Here is a 25,847-nt window from a genome sequence, read left to right as displayed (position 1 = left end):
CCTCCGTCGTGCGCATGCTCAGTGCAGACCATCGACCCACTTGCGAGCGTACAGCCGCTCGCGAGTGGGTCTGAATCAGGCCCATAGTCTATGGATTACTCCAGGTTATATGCAGATATTATAGTACAACACCAGGAGACCTATGATAGACTCGCCTAATCAAGGTGAGATGCATTCATCAAAAGGTATTGTTGCTTTTTTCTCAATCCTCATTAGTATGTGCAGCAGGTACTGTAAGTAATTTATACATATATCCCCCTCAAGGAAATTAACTCACCTAGGTACAGGTATAGGCGTTCCCCAAAATGTTTCTTTGTATATTCCAATGGCACAAATGGTTTAAAGGTACAGTGCTAAGTCCAGAGAGCCCAGTAGTTTAAAAAAATAGGTATTTTTATTCCACAGAAAATATCTTCACGTAAACCAATATCATCGCAAAATATGGATATTTTATTCAATTAAAATAATCCAAAAACTAAGTAAAAATAGTAATAAAAATCCCCGGATTGGGTCCTCCCAAAAGTATGGTCTTAAGGGTCTAACCTATCCTCCTCACTCGGAATGAGTTGGAATCAGAAAGTCCTGTTAGATGAAAAAAACACCATAGATCCACACAAATGGAGGGTCCCTTTCCACCACCAACGCGTTTCTGACCAATAGGGAGGTTGCTGTAGTGGGGAACCGGGGACGACTGCTTCTCCCACTAGACCACCGGGGCATATAAATCTGGTTCCGGGGACAGTGGCGGCAGCCATGTAAGAAGACAGTGCGCCTGGTGGATTGATACAGCCTAGGGGAGGTAGGCTCTCCCTGGCAACCTTTCCCCCCCAGCCCAGATGCCAATCTGGAGATGAGGTTTTCACGCGTCTGGGTTGCTCCTCCCTGTCTCCCTATATGAGAACGCCCAGAGACCACTTTCAGGTGCTCTACTGTAGCTGCGAATCTCAGGAGGTTTGGTCAGTCTCCCTGTATACCTCTCCTTTGGTGGCCAGGTTATTACAGAGTCCAATATTCTACTAAGCTTTTGTGCTTTTCGTAGTGGACTAAGAGCCTATTGCGCATATATATATATATATATATATATATATATATATACACATATATATAATTATTGCATTGTATGTGACTTATGCAAGTTCTGCTGTGTGTTATACTGCCTTATTTATTTCTGAATATCTGTCAGTTATAACTATCACTGCTATTTCTCCTCATAACCCTCTACTACATGTGTGTGGGTTCTTTTGGGGGTGACCATTGTCACATTGTATTGCGTTGCATGACATTACTTTTCTGTCTAAAAATAAGGAGAAGCAGGAGGCTGAAGCCCCTGTGCTGGTTTCATGTATAGCCTGTCAGGTATGCTTGTCCCCTCAGGATTTCATAAAGGATGGATTGTGTGGTCGCTGTTATAAGGAGCTACCACGTCACTCTAGCCTACCAGCTCCTGGGCAGAAACCTTGGGTATCTTCTTTTTCTCATGTTATGGCGCAGGTTGTGGACCGTTTAACTACACCCACGCCAACCCCTACAATGGGGTACCCTCAGCAGCTACAACCTGCTATGTTTATGCCTCCTATGCATCCTTCCTGGATGGATGTTTATGCCCACTCAAGCTAGAGTATGGCTCAGTCTCCTGCTGCATTTCTGCAAATGCTGCAAGCAGGCAGGCCGGTTGTACCTAAAACCAGAAGGCGGTCGTTTTCTTCTTATCAGTCCGTCCAGCCTGTAGATTCTGATGCATCTTCAGAAGAAATTGAAGAGGTTCAGGGCTCCTCTCAGCAGTCTCTCTCAGGATAGGAGGACCATCTGGCAGCAGTGGATGTTCCCTCCTTGATTAGGGCGGTCAAAACTATTTTAAACATAGATAGTGAAGAGCCAACACCTAGGAAGGCTGCAGTGTTCAAGCGCCAGAGGGTCGTTAAGGTTGAGTTTCCCAAATCTGAGCAACTGTCTGAACTTATGGGGGAAGCATGGAGTTCTCCGGATAGACAAATCCATGTTACAAAGAAGGTAACAGCTTTATACCCCCTCCCACCTGGCGAATGTGCTAAATGGGAAGTTCCGCCTACTGTGGATGCTCATGTGGCACATCTGGTTAAGAACACCACATTGCCTATACCATCTGCATCCTCCCTTAAGTATCCCACAGATAGAAGACTTAAGGCCTGTCTCAAGTCGGTTTTTTCACTGTCAGGAGCTGTTACTTGGCCATGGGTACGGCTTGGGTGTCTAAGGCCATTGAAGAATGGACAGGGGGACTGGAAAATACTCTTCCAGAGGCTTCCAGAGAGCAGCGGACAATTATCTCCTATATCAAGGAAGCAGCCTCCTATTTGGGGGAGGCGGCATTACACGCCGGTATTCTGGCTTCTAAGGTATAAGCTACCTCAGTTATTGCTCGCAGAGCCCTGTGGTTAAGGGCCTGGAAAGCAGATGCAGGATCCAAGAAGGCTTTAGAATCCCTGCTATTTGCTGGAGGTATACTGTTTGGCACAGAATTGGATAAGATTGTGACTACTCTGGCAGCTTCTAAAGTGGCTGGTCTGACTTCAACAACTACCCCTTGGCCTAGGCAGTCGTCGTTTTGAGCCTATCACCCGCAAGGAAAAGCGAAAGGATAGTCTTTCTTTAGACAATCCAGTTCTCGTAGGAGGCCGCGGACTATTAGATCTTGGGCGATCAGACATCCGGCTTCCAAGTCTGACGAGAAACCCTCGGCCTGATGGGGCGGGCCTCCTCCTGGGAGACCGACTTCTTCAGTTTTCAGATACCTGGCATCAGACAACAACAGACGCAAGAGTCCGAGAAGTGGTCTCTCGAGGGTACACCCTGACTTTCTGGAAGGGTCCCCCTGCAAAGGTTTTTTGCACAGCTCCTCCTTCTGCGTCTACCAAGGCCTTAGCCCTCGAGCAGGCCATTCGTTCCCTGCTGGGTTCACGGGTGATCATCCCAGTTCCGTTGGATCAGCAAGGAAAGGGTTATTATTCCAATCTATTTTTGATCCAGAAACCTAGTGGGTCTCATTGGGCTATTCTGAATCTGAAAGGTCTCAGCAGATTTATCCGGCTGCCCAAGTTCAGTTTGGAAACTCTTTGGTCAATTTTTTCTGGCAAAAGAACTGGAGGATTTTATGGTGTTCCTAGACATTCAGGATGTGTATCTGCATGTGCCAATTACGCCATCCCACCAAAGGTTTCTGCGGTTTGTTATAGTGCAGCAACATTTCCAATTTCAGGTGTTGCCTTTTGGTTTGTCAATGGCCCCGCGGGTCTTTACCAAAATAATGGCAGTAATGACGGCCTACATCAGACGTCAGAGTCAGAATACTGCCATAGTTGGACGACCTCCTGATACTGGCATTGTCTCCAGCTGTGTTACAACATCTCAGACTGGCACAGGCACGGCTGAATCATAAATTATAAAAAGTCGTCTTTCTCCAGTACTGCAGATGGTGCATTTAGGTGCACTCCTGGATTCTCTAGCGCAGAGGATATTTCTGACAGGAGACAAGATTTTGGCACTTCAATTACAGGTTCCCAGATCTCTCCGCAATCACTGTGTCTATACACTCAGCGATGCAGGTTCTGGGGTCCATGGTGTCCACCTTCGATATGGTGGAATATGCTAATTTCCACTCCAGACCACTGCAACTGCTGATTTTTCTCTCGGTGAATCGGGAAGTACCAGTTAATAAGGTCACAGATGATCCGTCTTTCTCCAGAGGTTCAGCTTTCCCTCTCATGGTGGCTGCAGACATTTTGTCTGAACAGGGTTCGCGGATGAGGCGCAGTGACGGGTCGTCACACTTTTCAGGGAAGATGGATGACCAAGGAGGGTCACCTATCCATAAACATCCTGGAACTTCGTCCAGTATACAGGGCACTTGTTCAGGCACAGGATATACTAAAGGGCAGGCCTGTCCAGATACAGTCAGACAACGCGACCGCAGTAGCCTACCTCAACCATCAGGGAGGCACTCGAAGTCTGGCAGCCATGGCAGGAAGTGACAAATATTCTGGTCTGGGCAGAATGTCATCTTCCAGCAATCTTGGCAGTATTCATACCAGGAGTCCTCAACTGGGAAGTGGACTTCCTAAATCGTCAGGATATACACACCGGGGAATGGGCTCTTCATCTGGATGTCTTTCAGATCCTAGTTTACAAATGGGGCCTACCAGAGGTCAAGGTCCCCAGAACCAGGGGTCCCTCAGCTGATTTTGTGGACGCTCTAGTAGGGAAGTGGTACTACAAGCTTAGGGTATCTCTTTCCTCCGATCTCCCTCCTCCCAAGGGTCATCAGGAAATTCAAGCAGGAGGGCAGCACAGTAATGCTGATAGCCCCTGCTTGGCCCAGACGCCATTGGTTCAACGACCTTCAGAGTCTCTCCATAGACACTCCATGGTCTCTTCCTCTAAGGCCGGACCTGTTAACACAGGGTCCCTGCCTGCATCTGGAACTTCGTCTGTCTTTGACGGCGTGGCTCTTGAGTCTTCCATCTTAAGAGCCAAGGGTTTTACTACCTCTGTAATTCAGACGATGCTTAAGGCACAAAAGCCTTCCTCTGCCAGCATCTATTACAGAATTTGGCACTCGTATTTTCAATGGTGTTTTCATAGAAAATATGGTCCTGAAGTTTTTAGGGTCTCATGAGAGCTTGCTTTTCTCCAGGCTGGGTTAGACCTTTTTTTCCACCTGACCATCCTGAGAGTTCAGGTATCTGCACTCTGTTTGGTTTCAGCAAAGGATCGCCCCTCTGCCTGATGTTAGAACGTTTTTTCAGGCTGTTTGTGAGGGTTCAGCCTCCCTTGTCCCTCCGGTAGCTACTTTGGATTTGTCTTTGGTTCTCAGGGCTCTACAGGCTCCCCCATTTGAACCCCTGAAATCAGTAGACCTCAAGTGGTTGACAGTGAAGACAGAGTTTTTCTTCTTGCTATCTCCTCTGCCCGCAGGGTCTCTGATTTGGCAGCCCTTTATTGTCGCTCTCCCGTTTTGGTTTTTCACCAGGATAGAGCTGTTCTTCGTACCAGGGCGGGTTACCTTCCTAAGGTAGTGTCCCGTTTTCATGTAAGTAAAGAAATAGTGGTTCCTGCCTTCCAGTCTTCAGACCTCTCTGTAGGTGAAGCTTCTCTAGATGTGGTACGTGCCCTACGTATCTGCGTGGATCGTACCAACTCCTTTTAGGAAATCGGATTCTCTTTTTGTGTTGTTTGACTTTCATAAGCGAGGCTGACCAGCTAACAAACAGACTCTGGCTAGATGGCTTCGTATGACGATTTCTCAGGCTTACACACAAGCTTCTCTCTCTGTTTCAAACACAGTGACAGCACATTCTACTCGATCTGTGGGACAATCGTGAGCGTTTCGTTGTGGTGTCTCTGCTAAACAATTGTGCAAGGCAGCCACATGGTTTACCGTCCATACTTTTCTAAAATTTTACGCATTTGATACTTTTGCCTCTCAGGATGCTTCCTTTGGGTGCCGGATTCTCCTTTCTGCTTAACAGGAGCGTCCCCACCCTTAAGGGAACTGCTTTGGGATATCCCCAAGGTATTTCCTGTGGACCCTATGGAACCCGAAGAAGAAAATAAGAGTTATGGTATAACATACCTTTTTGTTAACTCTTTTTCTTTGAAGTCCATAGGGTCCACAGGGCACCCACCCTCACGCACCTAGTTGTTATTGGATAATCTTTTTTTCTTTTGTATTTCAATGATTCCCTCTTCATAGAGAGAGTATTTCTGGTGTACAGTTGTCCTTCATTCTCCTCTTTCCTTCTCCTGCATTGGGCATGGTAACAAACGAAGTGCCTGTAGCCAGGGGCGGGGTATATATGGAGGAGGACCCAGTGCATCCTGGGAGCTAAAGCTTGTAACTGTTTAGTGCCTGGATCACTCCAACCACATACCCCCAAGGTAATTCCTGTGGACTCTATGGACCTTGAAGAAAAAATAGTTAACAAAACGTATGTTATACCATAACTCTTATTTTCTTCTGTTCCTTCACTGTGGAGGAATGGGGAAATCTTTCTCACAATGTATGACTACGATATTTGATCGGTTTCAGGCTGTCAGATAAAATGTCAGTCTGACAGACATTTTATCTGACAGTGCATCATCACCAGCTTTACTCTCAGTGGTTGAAGCTAAGTTTAACTTGCGCTGGAGGGGAGTAATTCTTCTGTACAATAGAGGTGTACTTGCAAACAGATGCAAACTGTGACACAAAGACACACATGCCCGTAAAAGCCATACTTACTGTATATAGTGCACACATATACCGCAACTCTTTATAGAGAATATTTAGCATCAGGCCCTGCTCCAATGGAGCTTGCAATCTATATTCTCTACCGATGCTTTCACACTAAGGTTAATTGGCTCCCAACAAAAAATTAACCCATCAGTATATTTTTGGGCTGCGAGAGGAATCAGAAGAACCCGGAGGAAACCCATGCAAGCATGGGAAGAATATACAAACTCCACACAGTTAGGGCCATAGTAGGAATTTAACCCAAGGCATCAATCCTGTGAGGCAGTAATGCTAACCATTACACCAACCATGTCGCTCCAAATACATGCTGATGATGACAGCTGCCAACACTACCTAACAGCTACTTTATTGGCTGATTAAATATATATATTCGGTATTCATGTGAGTGACTTAGCAATTTTTTTCCTCGTTCAGTAGATTGTGTTGTTCCTACTGTATTACAGAGGTTTTTACGCTTTATTGAAAGCTCATAGCAAATGCATATTTCCATAGCACAAAACAAATGGTTAAAAACATGGGTGTAAGTGTTTGTAACCTTTGCCTGGCATCATATGTTACTGATGTAGACCTGCACGCATCTAGTATGATTCAGAATTGAGATGTAAATATGTTGATCTTTTTTTTTCATGGAATTACACCCATTATGTGACAAGTCAGCATCAGTTCTTAAACTTCTTAAAGTGTTGGTAACTGCCATAAAAAAAATATAAACATATTAATATGCACCTGTCATCTACACAGTTGAGGCAGCACCTTAGCAAGGCTCAACCAATATTCATGATAATGCCACATATTGTTTTGCATCACGCAGTGCCTCATTGCCATTGCTAACTGCTTGTAGGCAACGGGAGAGATTTACATTACTTTGTATGACTAGATGTCTGGGAAGAAAATACTTTAATGTAAAATTCTTTTAGAGAGACATCTACTGAAAAAATGCTTTACATTAAATCTTGATTTTGAACTGGAAAAGGGCAGGTGAGCAGACTGGATTTCCTCTGAGGCATTTTGGGAAGCATTCTGCATGTGTAGGAATCTCCTGAAACTTTTGTTTTTATGTAATATGTTTGCTGAGGGAATTAAACTTGGAAGACACATGACTGCAGTCCCAGTATGACCATCAGGTTACTTATTTCTCCACTGCAACTGCCAGGCCAAACTTTATTGAGCTATAGACAAATGTTAGCGTTACCTGGTTACTCGAGATGCACAATAAGTATAGCATAGGAAACCATTGCTGAAACCTCACAATGGTTATAGCTTTTATCATCCGCCTTTCAGTGGGTACATGTTACTATATCTTGTTACAAAGTAAGTGAAATCACAGTACTTTTTGTATTTTATTTGGTATTCTAGCAGTTTACTAACAAAAAAGGTATTTTAGTGTGGTGGAGTAAACAAAAAAGGTTGTAGGTAGTAAATGCAGAAATTCTGGCTGTTGCAGTGCATACAAGCTTTGATCCACACTGCAGAGCAATAACTCACAGTATCTCTAGGATATCTCAACATATCCAAATTATGCGCTGTAATAGCTTGTAGAAAAGTGGAAGCAACTGTTAAATAAAGAGCAGTTTTCATCTGTCTGCAGCACAAAAGTAATACCGGTGTATGTAATATCTGCTTGTAATGCTCTGAGCAATGGGCCTGGTTCGTTGATGGACGGTTATTGCACAGCCACAAAGAAGCAGCTGTGCAGTACCGTCCAGCTCAAATGCAAATGCAGGTGTCTGTAGGAAATAGACATCCTCCTTGCTGCATCTGCGATCCGAGTGCAGTGTCCGTAGATGCTGCCTCGGATGGGTTGCTCAAATGGCCAGGCTGCATAAACTGAGACTTACTTAGCCTGGCCGGTTCCTGGCAGCCTGCGAGGCCTCGAAATCTGCATCCACCTATGCATACCCTGGCCTTGGCCCTCCCGGAAAACGTGGGTGACACCCCTGTTTCGGGAAACTCTGGCAAGCCATGCTCCGCCCCACAAATGCCACTGCGACTTTGGGGATCTGCAAGCTCGATTGCAGGACCCCTTCTGCACATGCACAGACCCCACAACACCTGAATCCAGTCCAGCGTATCTGTACTATTGGGATGGGTATAGCTGATCAACAGAATGTTGACAGACAGAAGGAGGGCAGCGGTATTTTGAACCAGACATGCCGGCATGCTAGTACTGCAATGTACAGCATAGCAACCATGTTGGCTTTAGAAGTTTAAACATGATGGTAAAGCACCACACTTAAATTTGTAAAACCAAGATTGCCACAATGCTTTACATCGCAGTACTAGCATGCCAGGTTCAACATTTCTCCCCCCCCCCCCCCCCCCCCCTGCTTGTCAACATTCTGTTGGTAAACAAACTATTTCCAGTACCAGTAACACACTTATTAGCATGTGTGTACTGGTAACCCTCCGAGCAGCATATGTGTACCAGTAACACTGAGCAGGCAAATGTCGATCAATAACACAGAGCAGCATATGTGGAGTGTAACACCCAGCAGCATGTGTGTACCGGTAACACATTGAGCTGTATATATGTGTACTGGTAACACTGAGCAGCACATGTCTACTGGTAATTATACAGCTTCTTTATATAATATGGACAAGATAAAGTATAGCATGTTCAGTATTCTCGTGTTTATGCATTTCGTACAAAGAACCCGTGTTCACTGTAACTGTATTTATGAATCTCTTTCTCCATCACATCCACCAATTCCTAATAGGTAAACCTATGAACTAGGGACCTAAGCTAACATTTTAATGGAATAATTCTGTTATATAATTATTTATATATTTAATATATTATATATAATAATTTAATGGAATACATACAGTCAAGTAGACCTTATGATGAGTATTGATTGTAAGTTCCATACAAGGTGTCCATATACCATGAGATTCGGAGAAGATGTGTACACACAGGGCCTGATTCAGAGGTGGATGCAAACAACGCGAAGCTGATGTTGGCAAAGTTGAGCAATTATATGCAACTGTCTGAAAAATACTGAAAACCTCTACGGTGCTGTGTACACTGTTGCTTACGGGATTGCTGACGTTAGGAACATTAGGGCTTACTCTCTCCGGCTCGCTAGTACACAAGGGGAAGGATAAAACTAGCATTTGCATATTACCGCCAAGTCACAGTCACGGCTACAATAACATGCACCTCTGAATCAGACCCACAATCTGCTAATGACTGTAACACACCTGTACAATAAATAAAACTTAATAGTTTTTTTTTTTTTTGCTATTTTTATTAGCAACCAAACTACTGGAGCTTTAAGGTCAGTATATCTCCCAATCCCCTGGAGTTGCATGCACGTTTCTCACCATGTGTCTTTTCTGTTGGCGGATATGTGTACATGCTGTGTTGCCAGGTTGTTATCCTGAGCCATCGCGTTTATTCTGTATGCTGGATTCAATAGTCAGTTCTAATACACTACAGTATGCTATATAATTTAACATGTACTTCATATAAGTAGTAGTTTATTTAAAGAGATCCTGTTACTACTTTCTACTTTTAATTGTTTTTATTTTTTTTTATGGGGAATAATTAAATAAAAAACACAAAAAAAACCCAGTTCCTCAATGTTAACGTTAACCTAAAGGTGCCTACACACTATGTGATGTGGTCACGATGCGATCTCGTGTCCGATTTCCCTTGAACTCTCCTCGGCAGCTCCCCGGCAGTCCTGGACTCAATTTGGTGTTAAAAAGTGTCCAATGTGACAAACGATCTATCGTGCATCCTTAACTTTTTCCAGTGCATCGTGTCCGAGATTGGCAGATCTTGCCTGCAGCAGGCAAGATCTGAAGATGCGATGTACGCGCATTGGCATCGTGATCGTGAGTGGACACTCACGATTTGGACATATTTTACACAATTTGTCGTTCCGATGCATCGTAATCAGACAAATCGTGTAAAATATTGCCTAGTGTGTAGGCACATTAAAAGAGTCTGGGGTCTATTCATAAAAAAAAACTGCGGTGAAGAGTTGTTGGTTTTTCTCTATAGATAGCAACAGTTTGTTGCGATATATAGTTTCTTTTTAGTAGTAATTCATGTAGACCCACCAGTGATGCAATGCGAAGCGGTGTATATATATAGAGCAATAGCGATCAAGTGTTCTCCGTGGACACTCCCGTTATTTTTTTTTCTTTATAATCTTTGTGTATGTGCTGCAGTATTCTGACGTGTCTTGCTGTTAGAGGCTTTTGAGTGCGCAGCGGGGGCTGATGGGAGACCAGCGGGGGGAGGAGCCATCACTTGGGACTTCTAGCAGCCATGGGTGAGTGCTTTTTCTCATCCATCGCATATTAGGGAAATGATTATGCCACTCTGAAACGGCGACTCATTACCACAATTGTTATCCCTAGATTTACTTTTCTCCTGCTTCGTGAATTGCGGTCACCATACTACAGTATGGTGATGCGATACATGAATGAGGTAGGGGCAGTGCTGGAGAAACAACATGTTTCTCCATGCGATACCATCTCTATGAATAGCCGAAAGCAGAGAATTGTCCTGTTTACAGCAAAGCAGAGCTTTTCTCTGCTTTATGAAAAGACCCCACTGTTACAAGTTAAGACCCTGATTCAGACCTGCTCGCTAGCAAGCGGCCGCTCATTGCAGACGATGTTCGCTAATGTGCGCATGCGTGTAGTTCGCAGTGCGCGTGCGCAAACTAGTGCGAGCGATCGGAATGTGCTCGCTCGCCCTGCAAAGACAGCCCAGTGGAATGAGTTACATGAGAGGCCGTTTATGGGTGGTAACAGGGGCAGGCCAGTAGTAACGGGGGAGTGGAGTTGCGGACGCAGGCGTGTCAGTGTTCACGTTGTTTCTGGGGCGTGCATAATTAACAGGCAGCGTCATAGTACACGTCACCTGCTTGAATAATACACTGAAGTGCTTGCGGTAGTGTACAGTCAACCGCAAGCGCTGCAGTCTGATGCGATGGAACCAGATGTACCGATGGTTGTATATACTTCCTGGAGATGACGTACGCTAGTGGGCGGCTAAATACAGGCTGGTGGGCGTCTGTAAACACAAAGTGATTGCTCGCCAAGACATAGTGGGCGTGCTTATGCCTTGCCATGTGAGCGGCTGCCTTGACGTCACTTCGCTGAATTTCCATACGCTGGGAGCGAGCGGCCGCATCTAGCGAGCGGGTCTGAATCAGGCCCTAAGAGCACAGCTAAAGCAAAAAAATAACATTCACAAGAAGGTGAAAGTATTGTGTAGTGTTACCTTAATATTCCACTGCAGTTATTATATTCTTCCCATCTTGATAACATAAGGCATATACACTACTGGGCCTGATTCAGATTTGGGAATAGGGTAATATAGAGCCAGTAACTATGTACCTGGAGAAACCATGGTACAATACAAGGGGTGCAAATACATCATTTTTTGGTTGCTTTTGCATGTTGCCCACAAATGCTGGACAGCTTTATATTTGCACTGCAATTTAGATTTCAGTTTGGACACAACCCTCCCAAATCTAAATCTCTCTGCACACAGGGCCTCTGACGCAGTACTGGGATTGCAAATGCAGCAGGGGGTGTCATACACCTCCTGCTGCATTTGCATAATTTCAAGGATCACATTGCAAAGCTGTCTGCTTGCATACATCATATATTTATAGCCTGCGTGCATACATCATATATCTATAGCCTGCGTGCATACATCATATATCTATAGCCTGCGTACTGCTTTGCAATTGCGATCCTTGCTGAATCAGGCCCAAAGATCTCAAATGCAGGCATACCAGTAACATAATGCTGAGCAGATACATAGAAAACCCGTCCGGTTTATGCACATCCACCTGATTAGTAAGAGAAATGCTTTTGTCTGGAGAGCTTGTTGGTTGCTGAGTACCAGGAGAAGCTGGTAAAGGTCAGGAGATATGTGTGACTGAAGGGGCGTGTCAGGGAGAGGGAGCTTTTGCCTGTTGGGAATTGCTGGTAGCTTGGTTACTACAGGCATGAGCAAGATTGTAACTCTATAACATCTGTAAACATTTACTAAGGAGGAGAGGGACAGAGTCCTTGGTGATTTTGTAAGGAAGGAGTAGATTGTGAAAGCACAGGTGTCCAAAATGTTTTATTTATTCTCCAAATAATGGAATTGTGTTATGTGATTTTTATGTAGGGGGTCTAGTATTCTGTGCTGCTTACTTTCTTTTGGGGGGTTCTATTAAAGGGTTTGCCATGCAGAAAAACAAAAAACAAATCCGTTCTTCAGTGTTCATTAAATAAGTATACCGTAAAAAGATTATGAACCCACCCCAGGCCAGGTTAGTTGGTGCCATAGTAGTTGGACCTGATAGTGTAGAGGGTGCAAATGGATGACAGGGAGAGGTAAGGAGGACAATGGGGCCACCTAGAAAGGCTGAAGGTTTGCAGAACCATGCTGTGAGCGGTGTGACTTTGCTAACTAAAGCCTTAAGAAGCATGTGTGAGTTGCAGATCCATTTATAGACCTCGCTGCAGAGGTTCCCGCACCCTATATTTACTCTGTGGTGGATCTAACAGTCCCAGAGTTATGCTGAGATTGTTAGTTCCAAAACACATAGAAGACCACTGACTCCTAAAGACTTGTCTACACCAGTGATGTGCGGTGAGGTGAGGCAGAGCCTTTCCTGTCATACTTGTAACTTGGGTATACTCCAGAGTTTTGACTATGAAAATGTATAAGAAAAAATGTACAGAAAATATTACAAATGTCTTCTTTGTATTATTCTAATTCAAAACAGGGGTGGGGTTGCGGGGCTAGAGGCGCTGCCACGCTGCTGCTGCTCCCGGGCAGTAGGCTGTGCTTGGCGGTCCCGTGATGGGATGGTGGGCCAGCTGGTGTCTGGCTGGTTGGAACTGTCTGCGCTGTAGTTGGAGATTTGGTGAGGACTGGAGGGGCGGGGACTAGTTGAAGAGATGCCGCCGGCTATTGGTTGAGATGACGACGCCAGCAGCAATTGGCTGCTGCCGCGCTTTACACAGGGCGTACTGCAGGACCTGCTTAGTTTTTAAAATCGGCTCCCCAACTGCCTGTAGCACGTAAAAACGCGATATAGCGCTTATTTTGCGTTCCCTGCATTTGAATACCACATAATACAAATCCAGAGATGTTTGTTGCATCTATTTGCAAAGATCTGTTTGAGCACCGGACCGCGTCAAGGCATCTTTGTATCCCTAACGCAACATGATAATGGCACCCACTTTGGGGTCATATAATTGCATATTGTTCTGCCACATGATAATAGTACATACATTAATATATCTAAGTTGAGAGCCAACTCACCTGGAGGTACCCCAGAATCCTCCAAATAGCACTACAGGAAAAAGCACACCCTCACAATGCTGATCGCATTAATGCCTCTCAGAGCAGTAATATAAAATAGTGGTTTCTCCAATCAACTTAATGGTCGTTCAAAGGTGCTTGAGAAGGGAAGGGTTGCATCTAGACTAGAAAAAAAGAAAATGCAGTACTTTGCAGATTATGTTTAATATATATTTTTATCATTATTAAATACTTACATGCAGATGAAAACAAATTGTAGAAATGGCCGTGCTCATAAAATAGCTTACATTGTAATTGGAAGAAGACCCAGCTGAGACCAGAAGAATGAGGTTCACAATGGAGACAGGGGCAAATGGAAGTGTACATTAGTGTGGATAAGATAGATTGAAGTAGGGTAAGTCCTAATTTATAGATGGGTTTTTGTAAAGAGTTTAAAGATTTGAAGACTGTGGGATAGTCTGACCAGACGTGGTAGAGAATTCCGTAAGTGGGCAGCAGCACTGAAGAAGTCTTGTAGGCGGGAGTGAGGTGGTCAACAGAGATGAGACCAGGGATAGATCTAAGTGGTTGGGTATGAAATCCCGGCTGTTGGGATGCCGCTGGTCAGAATACCAACAGCGGCATCCCAACAGTTAGAATTCCGACACCCATAGGGAGTAATGGTAAGTATTTTTCTAACCCCCTACCCTAACCCTAACACACCTTCCTTGGTGCCTAACCCTCCCCTTAATGCCTAATCCCGCTACCTATCCTCCCCTTAACACCCCGATACTTGCCTTCGGGATGCCGGCGGTCGGGATCCTGACCTGTTGGGATTTCGGTATCGGTATTCAGACCTACATCCCGATCTAACGTATCAACAGTACATTGATATAAGATTTGAGATGTATGGAGGGGTAGTGTTGAGGGCTTTGTAAATAATGGAATTTGAATTCAGTTCTGGAGACATATTGCTTCTGTATAGGGATTTGCACAGTGGTACAAATATATGGGGATATTATTATTATTATCCTTTCTCTATATGGCACCACAAGTGTTCCGCAGCGCCTTACATAGTACATATATTAAGTGGTGGGTTTGAAATCCTAACGGTTTACTGATGGGATTGAATATTTCATGTTTTTTTAAAACTCAAATCAAGGACCCACTGACACCTGTAGTCTGCCTGTACAAAGAACAAAACAAACAATTTTTTTAAATAAATACACTGAATTGTTGCATTATTCGATTAACCAGAGACACGACAGCATCCCTCATTTTTCTGATTTATAACTTACAGATCCATGGGACAGGTCCTGTTTGGTCCATGTAACATCCACAGGTCTAACCAGCCTAGTGTTGGTTATAAATATTTTACCTACCAATAGAACTCCCTTCACCCAGTATTATTTTTCCCATTGCAGTAACCTGGTTTTTTGTGGGGTCAAAGTTCCTTTCTCAAAATTATTTATTTTGGTGCCGTTTGTTAATACAGTAGAGAAATGATACGAGCAGAATAAGTTACAATTACAACATGACTCTGTTACCAAACTTTTCACTTCATTTACTATGATGAATTAAAGAATAAATCCACCCAAATCTTAGCTGGTCTGGTCTCATTCAGGCAGCATGTTGGCCACTTACAACACATGCCAGAGGTAGTGAACAGGAAACATCTGAGCATATAAAAGGAGGGAGTGCCAGAGCTTTAGTAACCTTTTGGGATTGGGTTTTACTTCTGATTTTCTAAAAATAAAACAACAAAAAAAACAAAATTGAGCTCTGTTTTCTATGGAACTTTTTTTTTCATTAATTGAGAAGGGGTCATGTTAGAGGACCTGATTCAATTGTGTAGTCTTTGAAATGGATCATATTGTATAAAGTGTAAAAATAGTATAATATGTGGGGAATGGTAATGGAATTGTTGTACGACAGGAGAAACAACCTACAAATCGAACACTGAGAGATATTCAATTCCGCATGACATGCTGTCGGGCATAGCTGCGATGTCTGATTTGCTGACGTATCTGCCAATTACGGTAGCCACAGCACCGGAAGTTTCATGCGCGCCTCTATGGAGTGCGAGGCAAATTTGTGCTATAGATTGTCATGTAGTACAATGCAGCAGGTCAGTTTAATGTTCGATCTCATCACAAGGGTTTCTTTCCTTACCATTTCTTATGTTTTATTGTTTTTGCGCTTTGTTTTTCTTAAAACAAATTACTGTTCTAAGCCTTGTATTGGAATGTCTATAATAATATTATGAAAAATAAAAGCATTATGTAATAAAAGTGCCTTATTCACTACCAAAATGTCCCACTTGCCATAGCGTGCTATACCTGATTTTGGTTATGTGTATGTGTCACAAAATCTGATGGAAAAACCTCCATAACTTTCACTGTCTAAACCCAGCTGTATTCTCCCTCTTCAACCACTGCAAGGTCTCGTACTCATGGGCCTTAAAATCAAAATGTAAATGCACCTTTCACACATGAATAAAGCCTAGTAAATGCTCTCTGATGCTAGTGCTGAAAAAATGTAAGTGAATGTACCTGTACACGCGTGAAAGCGTTTGCGTCAATTTCACAGTTGCCTGCAGCATTCATGAACATTAATGCATAATATTTAATAAGTGCTCCTATAGGACTTAATTAAAGAGTCCATAGCACTGTATGCTACTCATAGCCTTTATTAAGGCCTGCATGCACAAGCCCAAATTCTCTTTCCTTGATTGCTGTCTGTTTGATGCAAGGTAGCCGTGCCTGCTAGGATGCAAGCAGTCTCTCTAATTTAGCAGGCTGTCTCTCTCGTCTGTGCCAATGACCTTATAATGTTCAATGTACTGTTACTAATCTCTGTCAGAACAATTTCATTAGGCTAACTCTGTGGGACCGAGCTCTTATTTCTCACTCATCTGACTCTTTGCACTCGTGACAGATCTGCTATTCATCTTTGGGTCTTTTCAGTCTTTGTACCATATCCTCTTCCCTCACGCTGCATATTACAGTTGTTTCCTGGCTATCAGTTATTTCTTAATTCATTACAGAAAAATAAGATTTGTTGTATCCATAATAGTTTTTTTTTAGTCTTTCGGTCATGATATATTTCAAGGATTAAAGAGCCCCTCTATGCCATATAACAAGATAAACACCTGATCCTATTTCCATGCCGCCCATTTTCCCAGTTTCTTCCTGCTGGTTTAAGCTGTCCTACTACAGTAATGTGTAATTCCTTGGGTTTTAACCTTCCTATCTGGGGCTTACTCTTAATCAACTAATTGTGTTTTAGTGCAGTCAGGTGACAGAGCTTAAGGCACAATTGACAGACTGGCAACTCCCCAACCAATGTACAATATCAGATTTCTTTAGTGTATCACCTGGCATTCACTGCTCTTGCTGTAAAAACATATATAACAAAAACAATTTTGAAGCAGATAACTTCTATATTGCAGTTCAGATTTTTATTTTGTATTACAGTAAACATAACTGATACTGTTAGATCATTACTGCAGTTGTGATAGGTGATGTATCCCAGATAGTTGATTGCACTGGAGGGAGCAGAGAAATACAGGGCCCTGTCAGCAATACCCCTTTCAGACTTAAGCCTCAAACCCGGGTTTTTGCATGTGAATGTGCATCAACCTGGGTGTGGCGTATGTCTGAAAGGTTCGACCAGAGCTGACAGTCCCGGGTCTGTGAACCTGCTTTCTAGCAGGGTTTTTCCCGGGTTTTGAAACCCAGGTTGACGACCCGGCTCAAGTGTGAAAGGTGCGACCTGGGTTTTGATGACCCGGGTCACACCTAAAGCAAATTGATTGCCCGTGGACAGTGTCGCTTGGAGATACATCTCCAAACGCCCCCTGAATGCCCAGGTCACTGCAAGACCCAGGTCCAGTGTGAAGGGTGACGACCAGGGAATAACCCGGGTCATCCCCCTAAGTGTGAAAGGGGCATTGCGGCTTCAACCCGTGCTCTGTGACCCAGGTCCGAGCCCGGTTGAAGCCGGGAATTTATATCTGAAGTAGTATACAGATGTGTCAACATACAGTACTGTGCAAAAGCTTTAGGCAGGTGTGGAAAATGCTGCAAAGTAAGAATGCTTTCAAAATTAGAAGTGTTAGTAGCTTATTCTTATCAATTAACAAAATGCAAATGAATGAACGTAAGAGAAATCTAAATCAAATCAATATTTTGTGACCATCCTTTGCCTTCAAAGTAGCATCAATTCTTCTAGGTACACTTGCACACAGTTTTTGAAGGAACTGTGCAGGGAGGTTGTTCCAAACATCTTGGAGAACTAATCACAGAACTTCTGTGGATGTAGGCTTGCTCAAATCCTTCTGTCTCTTCATATAATCCCAGACAGACTCGATATTGAGATCAGGGTTCTGTGGGGGCCATATCATCACTTCCAGGACTCCTTGGTATTCTTTACGCTGAAGATAGTTCTTGATGACATTGGCTGTATGTTTGGGGTTGTTGTCATTGCAGAATAGTTTTGGAGCCAATCAGACACCTCCCTGATTGCATTGCATGATGGATAAGTACCTGCCTGTATTTCTCAGCATTGAGGGCACCATTAATCCTGACCAAATCCCCCAACTCCATTTGCTGAGATGCAGCCCCAAACTTGCAAGGAACTTCCACCATGCTTCACTGTTGCCTGCATATACTCATTATTATACCGTTCTCCAGCCCTTCGACTAAGAACTGGCAGAAACCAGTGGGACCTAGGTACACCCTTCTACTGTTCGGAGAAGTCTGGCCAGAAGTGGCATTCATGGAGTCCAAAAGCCATACCGTGGAAACAAGGCCAAGCAACTCAACTATGCTCGAAAACATAGGACTGAGGTGCAGAGATATGGCAGTAGGTGCTCTGGACTGATGAAATATTTGGCTGTAACAGAAGACTGTTTGTTCGCCACCGATATCTGCTGCTAGCAGAGACGGATTTAGACCTCATGGGGCCCTAGGCAAGATACTAGTTTGGTGCCCCCTCCCTCAAACAATCCATAGCACTATGGGCCATATCAAATTAGCCTCGAACACTGTTCGGGCGCTACTTGATCCCCGCGATTGGCGAAGAACGGGGATTTGAGCTAATCACGGTAATCTAACAGAGCAAGAAGCTCTCCACTGACATCACTGGTGCCTCACACATACAGCAGGCGTTCCGTTTGTGTAGCCACCCCCCCTGCCCGCCTCCAAAACGGGGCGAGCTGTCATTCAAAATCGACAGTCGCTCCCTTTTGGTGCGAGACCCGTAGCGACTGAGCACCCGTCGCTGGTCGGGTCTCACGCATTGCGCATGCCGGAGCCGACAGTGCAAAAATAATGTGCAAATACAATATCTATCTATATCTCAAAGGGAATGATCCATTTCATATATATATATATATATATATATATATATATATATATATATATTTTTTTTTTTTCTCATCTAGTGACATTGTAAAATCTGTATATATCCAGTAGGTGTCACTAGGTCAAGACTTGACCTAGTGACACCCACTGGATATATGCACTTTTTACAATGTCAGTCTTATAAAAAAAAAAAAATAATAATAATTATATATATATATATATATATATATATAAATAAAGACTGACATTGTAAAAAGTGCATATATCCAGTGGGTGTCACTAGGTCAAGTCTTGACCTAGTGACACCTACTGGATATATACAGATTTTACAATGTCACTAGATGAGAAAAAAAAAAAAATATATATATATAGATAAATGCACATTTATTTACATACATACATACATACATACATACATACATACATACACATATATAGTGTGTATATATGGCAGCTCATCAGGTAATTAATACAGGTCCCCACCTGGGCAGTGGAGGGCCTGGAAGGCCGGCAAAGTGGCTGCTGGGGCGGGTCATGGCGGGGCTACAGTAGCTGGATGAGGATGGATCAGTTGAGAGGGGAAGGCGGCGGGTCCCCGGTGCGTTACCCTGTGCTGTGTGAACATACGCACACCCTTCCCTCATGCCGCCCGCCCGCAGGCTGGCGGCCATGAACACATAGGCTCTAGCCTTGCGGGACTCTCAGGGAGTGGAGGCGGGACCGCATGACGTTACGCGGTCGCACAGTGCTCCTCTGGGAGCGCTATTATCGGGGATTTCTTCAGGCAAAGGGGCCCGTCCACGGGCCCCTTGTGTCCTGCCGGGCCCTAGGCGAGCGCCTAGAATGGATAGCGGGAAATCCAGCCCTGGCTACTAGGACTCCATTTCTGCCGGCAACGCAATGCTGTCAGATTTATCAAGTTCCTTGATGCCTGCAGCTTATGCTATCTGAAGATGGCGTAAGCCACTGTAGCCTACAGGCCACACATCGCAAATGTGTCCGGGAGAGGGCTCCATAGGAACCCTCCCTCGGCAATGGCCACGTGACATGCGTGGTCTTTAGACCGCACATGAGCAGGATCCCCAGCACAGGAGTGAAGTGGCCACAGATGGGGGGTCACTTCACTCCTGGCACATCGCAGGGACAGGCTCCTTTTAGAGCGCCTGTCTTTCTGGGTGCAAATTCATACAGCTGGGCATGATTGCATCCTGCAATGCGAGCATGAGCGCTAATATGGTGCCTAGATCGCATTGCAAATGCGATCATTGATAAATGGAATATATATATTATATATAATATAATATATTGTATGAGGAAGGAGGTTCTGTCTCCAAAATGTCGATGATGACTATTAAACTTCACAATTTTTCACCTAGCTCTACGTCATTGACGTCGTTACTCGCCGTGGCACTGGATCGGAGGAGAGGTGCCGCTGGTGCCAGAGGGGAGCAGAGGTGAGGTGCCACCTGTACGGGAGGGAAGGCGGGGTGGAGGAGAGGTGCCATCTGTACCGGGGGTAGGGGGTGGAGCAGAGGAGAGGTGCCGTCTGTACCGGGGGGAGTAGGGGGTGGAGCGGAGAAGAGGTGCCGTCTGTCCGGTACGGAGAAGATTTGCTGCCTATTCTGGGGGGGGTTGGGGGGTGGAGCGAAGGAGGGGTGCTGCTTGAAATTAGGGGGTGGCAGAAGGAAGTACCACTTGTACCGGGTACCAGGGGAAGCGGAGGCAAGGTGTTTGCTCCAGTGCTGCTGCTGGAGAGGGCAGATGGTGTCTGATGTACCTGCTGCTGCTCTCAGAATAGGATGGCAGCGGGGACACCACAAGGATGACAGGAAAGCGAGGGACCCGCAGATGCTCATCTGCTGTCCGGACCAGAGCCGAGTGTAAAAAGTAGGCAGACACTGCGGGACAGTGGCCCTGATTCAGAGCCGGATGCTCTGACAGAGCGCTCGCTCTGAATCAGGGCGTCTTTTTTTTTTTTTTTTTAATGGAGCGGCCTCCTGGCCTGCTTGCATTGCTGTGGGTTGCCACCCACAGCTAATGCGAGCGGCCAGGATGATGGTCAAGACCATCGGGCTTGCGACAAGACCCTTTTGGTAGGGTCTCGTGGCCGCAAGCCCCAGAGAGCTTTCGGCTCAAACGGAGCCGAAAGCTCTCCCACTGACATCACTTGTGATGTCAGTGGGGCCGCCCCCAAATGGTAGGCATTCTCATGGGAACAATTTATTTTAATAGTGGTCCGCGCTACAGGAGTGTGATTCTAATTCTAGCTGCTAACGCACAAAGAAACAATGAGGTATCCCGACCTCGTAGAGAGCTGGATAAAATAGAGGTAAGTGCGAGCGCTCTGGATTAGAATTATGGATAGGATTGACCAATGTTATTTATGATAGCAAGAGGTCTAGTTCATGGGCATATGTAAGATAAATGGGGAGGGGGGCAATGGGGGAGGGATGAAATATAATATAAGGGTCCAGGTGTGAACCACCGTGTAGACTGTAGGTAGGGTGTTCACTTAAAACATCAGTTCAGTCACTGTGTGGTCCCAAAAAAGATTATTTGGGACCACACAGTGACTGAACTGATGTTTTAAGTGAACACCCTACCTACAGTCTACACGGTGGTTCCCCCATTGCCCCCCTCCCCATTTATCTTACATATGCCCATGAACTAGACCTCTTGCTATCATAAATAACATTGGTCAATCCTATCCATAATTCTAATCCAGAGCGCTCGCACTTACCTCTACATTCTCATGGGAATGCCTCCGTCTGGGCAGTCACCTCTCCGACCCGTCCACCAAAGGGGGCGTGCTGTCACTCAACATCGACAGCACGCCCCCTTTGGTGCGAGACCCGGAGCGACGGATTGCCCGTCGCTATCCAGGGTCTCGTGCATGCAAACAACGGCGCCGGCTCCATCGTGCGCATGCGCTCTGGGCCACCATCGACCCGGTTGCGAGCACTCAGTGCTTGCGACCAGGTCTGAATCGGGCCCAGTGTCCACCTATTTATCGTTCAGTTGCGGGGTAAGTTGGAAACTTCCCCCTACACTACAACGATTAGTTGGGAAAAATCAAACCTGTTGGATTTCCCAACTAGTTGGAACAACCGCTATTTGCTGTTTTTTGGCGTGTGGGAGCAAACTGCTGATTATCGCTTGCTCCCACACACTAGGCGATTATCATTCTAACCAGCCAACTAGTTGGCTGGTTGGAACGATATTGTTCTAGTGAATGGCCAGCTTTATAGTACTGACTAACTGATATTGTAGGAAATATAATTTATGAATAAGACAACCTATAAAGAATGTGAACGATTAAATTGAAATATGTTTTGGACATTGAAACATTTTTTTGACACTATAAAGAGGATGATGACTTTTTCTACTCCAACTGAAGGGTTATGTTACTTTTTATCTGTTCTAAAGTGAACTCACAACTTGCACAAAAAGAGAAGGCAGCCATTTTGTGGGATGACCCAGTTCTCATCCACGCTTATAAAATAGAAACATCATCTTGTGCCTCAGGGCCTGATTCAGCAAGGAACGCAAGTGTGCGCACGCACTCGGCCGCTGCGAATATATGATAATCGATGCATACGCACGGCAACTGCAGCATAAGATGCAGTCTCCCAGCACTACACAATGCCGCCCACTTCCCATGACTCAAAGCCTAAGTAGTCCGCAAGACAGCGGTAACATTGGAACCATACGCACCATAGAGGTTGACCTGATCTCGTGTAGGATTTTGGCCACTTCCTGTGTGCATCGAGTTATCTGGCTGCGTATGCCGCCGCACTTCCTTAATTATACACGCGTCCCAACGCACAGGCACGCCTGCATTCGCCCAACCCCCCCCCCCCGTCACCACCCACAAACTGCACTTCCTGTCAATCAATATCGGAAGGGTCTGCGTACGCACTGCGTGTCGCCTGTGTGCCCTTACCTGCTCGCACTGGCTAGTTAGCGCACACGCAGTGCGAAAACATCGGCCGGGTGCGTGCGAATTCTCATCTGCGTTCCTTGCTGAATCAGCCCCTCAGGCTTCAGCAATATCTCTAGCTACTGAATAATCTGTAAGCAGCACTACTTGGTAGTATTGATGTAACCCCCAACATGGCTGCTTCCGCAATCAGGAGCGGCAACGTTCACTTTAACAACCTATTAGCTGTTTGACACCGCTCTGTCTCTTCATGGTATTGATTCCCAGCACTTGCTTTCTGAGAAGACAAATATCTCACACAAATCATTACAAGGGTTAATAAAACCTCATAGTCAGTGCTGCACTAAATACATTCCTGTCATATCCTCCAAATCATTGTTCTGCACTAGTAGTTTGCTGTTGTACAATTAATCATGCTTTCATTTACTTTCATGTTTCCTGAGTCTTGCATCTGGATTGCTGTACATGTGATTGATTGTGTCAGGCTTAATGATTGTATTTGCATTTTGATAATTGTAGCTGGCCTCCTCCTATGCCGTTTATGTATGCTGTTAGTGGCGTAATGAATAATAGCAAGGTAAAATATCCACTTTTTCCCTGTGTGGTGTGAGAAATAATTTATTGAGGCGCACATATGGTCAGTTTTGGAGGTGCTGCTGGATATCTGGTCACTTCAGCAGATGAGTCTGCGCTTTCATTTCCCAGCATACTGCCAGACAATGGATGCAAATTACTGCCATTGAAATTTACACAAGTGGCATTTTACCAGCTCCATTCATGAGCACTCTGCAAAGGGAAGTTAAAGTTACTGAAATATTTATTTGTAAATGGAAACCGAAATGTTTCCTCCTTCACTGGTTTAGTTGTCTAGACAGGGGACTCCCAAAAGAAACATCCGCCATTATAATTCTGAAGCCATTAGCATGGGTAGTTATGAGCGTGATTAAAACAAGGATGCAGATGGCTTAGGTTATCGCTACCAAAATAGTTACCTGACATGAGCTAAGACCCTGCAGGTTGTGGGATGTGTGTGGATATCTCTGTATCATCTTTGAACTATTTGAATTATACAGGAAAGTAATTCAGGCTTATTCCCCTAAATGGTAATAAAGTGAATAAAAGTTCCCTTTTCATTCCACTATGGTGGTCGGTGAGTATACAGATGAATTCTGTGAGTATAAATTATACACACAACATATCACAGTCCCTCTTGAATTCCATGGCTTCCTAAGGAGTGGAAATTAAATCGGATATCCCATTGGCCACAACCTTTAGCCTAGCCATAAGCAGCATTTAGCATGGTAAATGAAAACCCTACAGTCTCCGAATGACCAGCATGAAATGGGCAACGCTCTTTTATAGCTTTTTTTTTTTTTTTCTTTTTAATGTCAAAATATGAGAAAACCGCAATATTATGATTTTCCAAATGTAGTGGACACTGCTGGCTGGGCAATGTAATTACAGCGTTATCTGTCTCTATCGTAGAGAAACTTTACAATAAAGGTAAGTGGAGGTTCCCCAGGCTGCGGTGCTACAAAAGTGTTCTTTCCACTGCGAAGTATGAGGTAAATGCCGCTCTATACCTGTGTGAGACACTTTCCCAGAATATTTTATGGATTAGACCAGTGGTCAGGGAACAGGGGTAAATTACCCCACATGGGGTAAAAATTAAATTCCTGGGGGCAATGGACAGACAGCCGGGCATGCATATATTATAGAATGATTCATATGCATGCCCGGCCGTGCCGCAGGGAGACTCTAAGCCAGACGACCGCGGGCGCCCGGCTCCTTCCCTGCAGCGCCGCGTTAGCCGGGGGCTGGAGTTCTTTTCTGAACTCCAGCTTCCGGCTCTCTTCATGCGCACTATGGGAGAGACGTCATGACGTGTGTCCCATAGTTCCGAGGAACAGCGTGGCGGACAGGACAGCGGTGGATGCAGGATTAAGGTAAGTGTGTTTGTTTTTTTTGTACAAGCGGCACTAGAGGGGCATTATATGGGGGCACTACTACAGGGGCATAACTATGGGGCACTACTTCCTATGGGGGCACTATTTCCTTTCAAATCAAGGGGGTAACGTCTGTGTATCTAAATATATTTTGGGGTAAAAGGTAAAAAAGTTCCCTGACCCCTGGATTAGACCCTTAGGACCTAACATCATATGTGTTGGTAATACTTAATAACGTTTTAAAAACTTTTGACAGGCACACATTCATATTAGTAATACAGACTGAATGAAGGCCTAATTGTAATGTGCTGCTCTTAAAACACATAGGGCCTAATTCAGACTTGTACGCAAACCCAATGGTTTGCACACAAGTCTGATGGGGGGGGGTGGCGGCTTCTCATTCGTAGGACCCCTTCTGCGCAAGTTCAAAACAAGTATTGCGAGATCAGTTGGTGCCTTTTAAGCCGCAGCCGTTTGTGGGCGAGGACGGATTCTCCTGGCTACGGTTCTGAGACTGCCGACTGAGTAACCTGAGGGTTTGATGGCCAATGGTCTTGCAAGTGATCCGATGGCTGCGTTCCTGTATGCAGCTGCGGATCACACAAGCATGCAGGAGACTTCTGTTTACACCAGACTCCTTCTGCTGCATTAGCAAATGTTAGCATCGCTGCTGTGTCCAAGGACGCAGCAGCGTTGCTAAAAGTGTACAACTCTGAATCAGACTCCTAGTTCTGTATAATATAAAACCTGCTGTTAAACCATGAGCCTAGTGTGTGGGCACTAAAGCATTCATCTTACATTGCTCCTGCTTGAAATGCATCCTATTTATCTTGTATTGAATGGAACAGACTGCAGAACAAATAGAACTTTAAGTGGTGGTTGAACGGGCCATACACAGCCACTTGGAGCAAAGTGAGGTGAATGTTTAGTAGCAAAATAATGCAAACTGCTCTATTTTAGTCATCTATTCTCTCTCTGTAGAACATTCATCCTGCACTTGCCTGAGCGGCTGTGTGATTGGCCCCTCCAGTTACCTTAGACACACATGTTTGTTTTT

General features: G+C 44.8%; 1 protein-coding gene across 8 annotated transcripts in view; it reads left to right on the top strand.

Annotated features, from left to right (window-relative positions):
• The window catches only part of SRCIN1 (SRC kinase signaling inhibitor 1), a 542,753-nt gene that overhangs the window by 399,570 nt on the left and 117,336 nt on the right, over window positions 1-25,847 (top strand). For 6 of the 8 annotated variants that reach the window (XM_088474595.1, XM_088474594.1, XM_088474597.1 and 3 more), the window contains one exon: window positions 9,523-9,546. The exons of the other annotated variants lie outside the window; for them this stretch is intronic. In XM_088474595.1, the coding sequence (XP_088330721.1) occupies window positions 9,523-9,546 (24 nt within the window). The remainder of the gene's footprint in view (window positions 1-9,522; window positions 9,547-25,847) is intronic. 8 annotated transcript variants of the gene reach the window in all.

This window comes from Taudactylus pleione, unplaced genomic scaffold, assembly GCF_031769625.1.
Source record: "Taudactylus pleione unplaced genomic scaffold, aTauple2 ptg000155l, whole genome shotgun sequence".
Lineage (NCBI taxonomy): Eukaryota > Metazoa > Chordata > Amphibia > Anura > Myobatrachidae > Taudactylus > Taudactylus pleione.
Note: the sequence above shows the minus strand (reverse complement) of the source record. Positions and strands in the feature narration are given on the sequence as shown.